This window comes from Brassica napus, chromosome C8 (genome assembly GCF_020379485.1).
Source record: "Brassica napus cultivar Da-Ae chromosome C8, Da-Ae, whole genome shotgun sequence".
In the NCBI taxonomy this organism is placed as follows: Eukaryota; Viridiplantae; Streptophyta; class Magnoliopsida; order Brassicales; family Brassicaceae; genus Brassica; species Brassica napus.
This window is the reverse complement of record NC_063451.1, coordinates 30,113,003-30,119,962: the sequence shown is the minus strand read 5'-3', so window position 1 is coordinate 30,119,962 and position 6,960 is coordinate 30,113,003. Positions and strand designations below refer to the sequence as shown.

General features: G+C 34.6%; 1 protein-coding gene across 2 annotated transcripts; it reads left to right on the top strand.

Moving 5' to 3' along the window:
- The first annotated feature begins 3,899 nt into the window (after positions 1 to 3,899).
- Positions 3,900 to 6,122, top strand: LOC106431165 (probable serine/threonine-protein kinase PBL21). 2 transcript variants are annotated; one of them, XM_048766482.1, is made up of 6 exons: positions 3,900 to 4,480; positions 4,568 to 4,615; positions 4,700 to 4,857; positions 4,931 to 5,120; positions 5,239 to 5,630; positions 5,702 to 6,122. In XM_048766482.1, exons 1-6 carry the CDS (start codon positions 4,396 to 4,398, stop codon positions 5,960 to 5,962), a joined length of 1,134 nt encoding a protein of 377 aa, XP_048622439.1. In that variant the 5' UTR covers positions 3,900 to 4,395; the 3' UTR covers positions 5,963 to 6,122. The 2 variants fall into 2 exon arrangements, with proteins under 2 accessions (XP_048622439.1, XP_048622438.1); XM_048766481.1 differs by having other exon boundaries at positions 3,927 to 4,480; positions 4,928 to 5,120.
- Positions 6,123 to 6,960: the final 838 nt, after the last annotated feature.

Genomic DNA, 6,960 nt, shown 5'->3' with positions numbered 1-6,960 from the left:
AAATAATATATATTTATTTATGATTGGTTTAACTACACCTAATTTATATATCAATGCTACTTTTAGAAAAATTAATAATTTTCTTAATATTTGTGCATTTATCTAAAACTAGTTACAATAAAAAACAGAGGGAGTATATATCAATTATCCCACAATATCTATAACAATAAAGAGGAGTTTTCTCTCAATTCCTGCTGCCACGTCACCCTATAGGGTGGGACATTTCGCGACACTTGTCAGCTCATCATTCTTCAACTCTTTTTTCCATTTTTAACAAAACCTATATGGGCCAGCGTATATTGTTCACGTTTATAACCGAAAAATGTCCTCTGTTTGGGCCGTCCTGCAGTCATATTATTCAGGCCCAGTGTAGAGTTTCATCATCGTATTAATAGAACTCTGCCGCGGCTCTGGTTTTCATTTATGTACTCTTTAAATATGTGCATTAACGTGATTTGACCACTTGCCCACCATCTAGCATTGAATCGACCTCTTCATCTTTCACGGTAACGGGCGGAAGCTCTCCTATATATTTGCAAGATCCCCAGTGAAGTATTTGCTAAATTGTTTTTTTTTTTTTTTTTTTTTCATCTCTTCTTGAGATTGTTAGGCATTGGAGACGATGATTTAGTCCGACAATGATAGGAATTTAGGGAAGATTGTGCTTGATCATCGGGCCGTCGACGCTGTGCTCTATGATTGAGAACGTCGCTTTGATAAAGGCAAGCTTCCTCATCTTCTTCACGATAAAGGTAATTAAATCCCAACTTATGAACCCTAACCTCCTTAAATTTTCAACTAATCGTAACGGGCACACTGGTTTTGGACCAAATAGGAAATCTTTATTTATGTAATTGTGAATGCAGTCCTTCGTCTATGGCTTCAGTCGGTTGGTTTGGAACTGTAGACCTTAAAGAGGGCTAGGGCCGCTGTTCCATCAAAGTGCGTTGATTCTTCTGCTAACTTGCATCCTCCTTTAATTTCTTCTTCTTCTTCTTTTTTTTTTAAATTCGCAGGGATCGACAAATAGAACAAAGCTTATGGTACAGAATTCAGAAATTCAATAATTATTCGTTTCGGGCTTTACTTTTCAAGTCCTTTTCATATTCCTCTATTCTTCCGTTCAAATGTGAGATTTTTTTAGTGGGTTTATTACAGAATCGCATGTTGAAATGGAGTTACAGTGACGAATATGCTTATTACTTATCGATATGTCATATGGACGGCGTAGCGTTGACAACCAAGGTAGTAAAATCAGCTATAAAGAGAGTACTTGGCCACTCTGAATTTGGAATACCAGTTTCATGACTATTTAGTATTTACCCTCTCTTTATGTGCAAGAGTTAACTCACATATTGGAACCATGAGATTTAGAAACAAATGAATAATATATGGTTGAATTGTTTTCTTCCGGTCGTACTGATATCTTATCTTAATTATTTCGTATGTTTACAAGATTCTAAATTGATTTAAACTTCGTGATCTTTTAAGAGATGCAAGGAAAACATTTTGTAGGAAGTTAAACAGAGAAAGTCAACAACAGGTCCGAGCTTGGCAGATGAGTTGGTAGCTTGAAGAAGACTTTTCTCTTGGAATATTTGCAGTTTAGGAGTTGTTTATCATAAGTAAAGGAGTTGTTATCATAAGTAAGAGTGCCGAAGGGCTTTGGGAATTCCGACTGAGGGTCGTAATCATAAACAAAGCAAAACGTAGGTCCTGAGGTGTTCTTAGATCGCAATTGAGAGTTCAACAGATCTTCAAGTGATATTTGATTTGTAGATTTTTTTTTATTCAGATTCGGTTATCCATTGTACGCTGGTTCTATTTTGCAAGTCGTCTTCTTACATTGAATAAGAAATTACCGAGATCTGAAGGTAGGATTGAGAGTTGTTATTGAAAGTTTGTAGCTTATGTCTTATCAAACGGTTCTGCTACTAATTTAGCAGTTAAATTTTGGACATCTCGAGGACCGTGCAGCTGATTGTAAAGCTCGATCAGTATGAGTCTATGAGACAATGCTATGAACACTTTTTAAGGTAATCTATCCACTATTAGTAGATAAAATGTTAGTCTACCGGTTCGAGAAATACACCAAAAATTGCTCATCTGATGCTTGATGTGGAACAAAATTGTTGTTGCTTTCTTTTGTGATTAGACATGTGTTTCCAACTTATAAACTATTTGAATGGAGCTCCGACTTATTAGTTACATATGTTTTTCCTTTAAAATTATATATTCTAATCACGAGACATTAAACTAATCTTTAGTTTTCCCTATTATATGTCACAACGATGGAAAAATCAGAACGTTGAACACAAATCTGTGGTGCATTTTCTTATATGCTTGAGCAACAAAAGAAGTTAGTTTAAAATGATGTGCTGATCTTTTAATTAAAGCATCACAGATATTGAGCGTATATTTTTTTGTTAATGATTATACTAATTATGTATTTTTTCCTCCGGCATTTTTTGTTTGTTTTAGATTATGAATCGGTTTCCTTTCTGTTAAACATCTTCTCGTCATTTGAATTACCAATATTAGAACACTCCTGTTTTATAAAATAAGTTTTGAAAAAAAAAATATACAAAATTTTAAAGCGAATTCTAACCAAAAACTCGGTATTTTTTATTAGGCTAACAAATCTAAAAAATAAAATATACAAACCCTAGTATGGAATAATCGTACCGTACGTCATATATTCTTCACGGAACAGCTCCACCGTTTTAGATAGCGTCGAGTATGCATGTGTCTGAGTGTACAACATTCAAGTTTTTGGGTGAGTATCGGTGTCATAAAGTGTTCTGTAGTAAGTAAATCATAAGAAAATAATTTTATAGGGGTGAGTCTATCTATCTAGAATGCGTTTACACGTAGAGTCAATTGTACTTGTGTGTTTTTATGCATCAATTTCTGTGCAATTTCTACAGTCTGCAGACACGATTTGTTAGTTGTTGTTCCACTTGCGATAAATAAAATAAACATGTTTTCATATAAATCAAAACAAATGATAGAAAAAACAAAAGAAGTGATTGTCATCGTATGAAGATTTAGTATTTTCCATGTTAAGATTTCCTAGTATCTTGCAAATTAGTCAAAGACACAATTGCATTATTTTGGTTCTTCTTAATCACATCCAACATTTTGTTATAAACAAAGAAATTTAATTATGTTGGATGTCATCTCGCGTCAAAACCAAATATCACCATTTAGCGGCTTTGAGTGGTAGGTATAAGTAAATTGCTAGTAGTTGTTACAGAGTTTTTTTTTTTTGTCGACAGCTGTTACAGAGTTAATTAGCAGTAATTGAAATTAAATTTCAGAAGATCTACATTAATTTCAATAAATATGAATATGGAGTAGTAATAAAGAAACCAGTATGTATCTAAAACGGCGGTAAATAAAGTCAAAATGGAATATGAGAGGACAGTGTGACCACTTACAAAAGAAAATTAGTAGGACCCAAAAAAGGATGTAATAAGAACGTAAGGTCAATGTAAAGAATCTTGACCGTCCATTTGTTGAGATAAGAACCGAACATTCGCTGTCGGCCTCGTGGGTTTTCCTCATCAGACACTGTACTGTGTTTCATTTAAGCGACGGGTCAATCCGAGGGGTATTACGGGAACTTGAAACGGCCAAGCGTTATTATGCGTAAGGCGATAATTGTAAAATAATGCACAAGGGTGGACCTGACCGTTTAAACGCCAGAGAAGCGAGTTGAAGATGATGATGAGAAGATATTATAAATTTTTATTGGGCGGAAATTGATTTTTAAATTTTTAAAAGACGATAAAATAAGAAAAAAAAATATTTAAAAATAAGGAGGTCCTACATGGAAAAGAACGAAACGAAACTTGTCCTCTTCTACCACTTAAATTTTAGTAGCTCCAACTAAAAAAGAAGGAAGAAGAAGAACCCAAAACTAAAAGCGGTTGCAAAAACTCCGTGATTTTTCTCTCCCCCGTTTCCTGTGCTGAAATTTGTTTTCTTTTTCTTTCTTGTTTTCATATGATCCTTGTCATTTTCTATCGTGTGATTAGATGGAATCTGTAACTCTTCAGTTCTTTTTTATTCATTAGAAAAATGTTATTTTATTTTAAAAAACAAAACTCTATCTCCTTTCTCTCTCTTCTTGCAATCTATCACAGATTTGGATCTTCTCTTGGTGGGAGGGAGGGAGGGAGGTTTCAATAAACTCATCCAAAAGTTTTTGTTCTTTTGTTTTCTGGAATTATCCAGACTAATCAACCTCTTTATTTAAATCCTAGGTTTTCTTTTGTAACTTGTCAAGGCTTTGTGTCTCTGGTGTGAGATATATATTTGGAGCTGATTCAGCTCCATTTCTTGAATCCATTATCTCTTACTCAAAACAAACTCTATTCAGAAAAAGAAGAGATGACTTGCTTCTCTTGTTTGAATCCTCGAACCAAGGACATAAGAGTCGACATTGATACCGCTCGCCCAACCACCGATTCATCAGGTTCCTTACTTTCATTGTCTTTATTTTTTTTACATGAAAGCTGAAATCGTTTTTATAATTTATTTAATGCTTTTTGTGAGATTACAGTTCGTGGAAGTGATACAACAGGAACAGGGTCCATTTCGGGTATTTTAGGTGTGTAGTGTGTGTTTAATTATGTTTTGTCTCTCATAGTTCATACATTTTTGAGTTAATAACTCTTGTCGGAATATGGAACAGTGAACGGAAAGGTGAATAGTCCGACGAAGCCTGGTGGTGGAGCTAGGAGTTTCACTTTTAAAGAGTTAGCTGAAGCAACAAGAAACTTCCGGGAAGTTAATTTGCTAGGAGAAGGAGGCTTTGGGAGAGTTTACAAGGGTCGTTTAGATTCAGGACAAGTCAGATCTCTCTCTCTACATCTTAACAACTCTGTTTTTAGACTTTTAATATAATTTAATTGATGAATAGCAGGTGGTGGCTATTAAGCAACTGAATCCAGATGGGCTTCAAGGGAACCGAGAGTTCATAGTTGAAGTCCTTATGCTTAGCTTATTCCACCACCCCAATCTCGTTACACTCATCGGTTACTGTACTTCTGGTGATCAGAGACTTCTTGTCTATGAATACATGCCAATGGGCAGCTTAGAAGATCACCTCTTTGGTTTAGTTCCTCAACTTCCTCTCCATTATTCTTGTTACAAAATGTTTTTCCAAGTTCTCGACTCTTATTTTCTTTTCTTTTCTTTTTTTTTCTTTTTTTTCTTTTTTTTTCTTTTCAGATCTTGATTCAAATCAAGAACCATTAACTTGGAACACACGCATGAAAATCGCGGTAGGTGCGGCTCGGGGAATAGAGTATCTTCACTGCACAGCAAACCCGCCAGTGATTTACCGCGATTTGAAATCCGCAAACATATTGCTGGACAAAGAGTTTAACCCCAAGCTCTCTGATTTCGGACTAGCGAAACTCGGTCCGGTAGGAGATAGAACTCATGTCTCCACCAGAGTCATGGGAACTTACGGTTACTGTGCTCCTGAATACGCAATGAGCGGGAAACTAACCGTTAAATCGGATATTTACTGCTTCGGTGTAGTCTTGCTTGAGCTGGTTACTGGAAGGAAAGCCATTGACTTGAGTCAAAAGCAAGGCGAGCAGAATCTTGTTGCTTGGGTAAGTAACCGGATTAAACCAGACTTACTTTCGTTTTGAACTTAATTTGTTTTTGACTCTCTGCATGGCAGTCACGTCCATACCTTAAGGATCAGAAGAAGTTTGGACACTTAGTGGATCCGTCTCTACGAGGAAAATACCCAAGAAGATGTTTAAACTATGCGATTGCGATAATCGCAATGTGTTTGAACGAGGAAGCTCATTATCGACCGTTTATAGGTGACATTGTGGTGGCACTTGAGTACTTAGCCGCACAGAGTCAGTCTCATGAAGCTCGTAACGTCTCATGCACGTCACCTGAGGTCAGAAGAACGCCGCGACGGGACTCTTAGAAACGCACACAAGAATCTTGAGTTCTTTAAGAACTTTCAGTTTGGTGTTCTGTAAAAATGTTTGTCTTTCGCACAAATAATTTGGTAAATGTGTTTTTAGTTTCTTATTCTTATTTTTCCTACGATGTATATGGGTTTGAAGAAAATTATCTTCCATCGATTTGTGATGTGCTTTGTTGGTTAAAAGCTCCTTTCAATACCAATGAAGCATCATCTGAAAAAAAGAAACGAAGCATCTATTTTCGAGAAAGTTTCACAAACATATAATATAGAAGTTAATACACTAATTTAACCTCCCTAGTTACTTTCACTGTTATGAATATAAAACTTTTTCTATACAGAGGAGTCGATGATGGCCATGTTATAATGACTATCAATTATGATTTGGTTATTTTGTCTTTAACTAATTAATAAATAAATATGTAACTAATTATTAAATAAATATGTAACAGTCTCTAATTTGTATTGTTTGATTTCATTGGCCAGCCTTACTTTTCTACAATTGAATTCTCTTCTGGTCATTGAAGTAATTGATTTATGTTTGTGATTAAATTTAGATAAAACCATTAAAAATATTTTATAGTTAAGCGAAAAACACGTTTGCCATGCAATTTGTTCTTTTTAAATAACACTTTGATGTTTTCAGATTCATACTAATTTAAAATATTTTTTTGGTTCATGAGAAAAAAATGAAGAATTTCGTACTTTTTGCATCAGTTAGGGCATCTCCAACCTCACTTCATTTTCCACTCTAAAATAAAGTTTAGAGTAAAAGTGTCCACTCTATTTTTCACTCTATAGTAGAGTAAAAAATGAGTTTACTCTACATATAGAATAAGAATAAGTTGTTTTTTGTTTGTTCATCACTCTACTTTTCACTCTAAAATATAGTATTATTGGAATATAACCCAACTCTATTATAGAGTTATTATATTTTAAAGTGATAAATAGAGTAAACTATTGAAAATAATCTTACTACTATATATATTGGATTGAGT

Excerpts from the sequence above, each read along its gene's own strand:
- LOC106431165 (XM_048766481.1), top strand. The coding sequence starts at position 4,396 with ATGACTTGCTTCTCTTGTTTGAATCCTCGAACCAAGGACATAAGAGTC. Across the intron at positions 4,481-4,567 it reads CCCAACCACCGATTCATCAG|TTCGTGGAAGTGATACAACA; the intron begins GTTCCTTACTTT and ends GTGAGATTACAG. Across the intron at positions 5,121-5,238 it reads CTTAGAAGATCACCTCTTTG|ATCTTGATTCAAATCAAGAA; the intron begins GTTTAGTTCCTC and ends TTTTCTTTTCAG.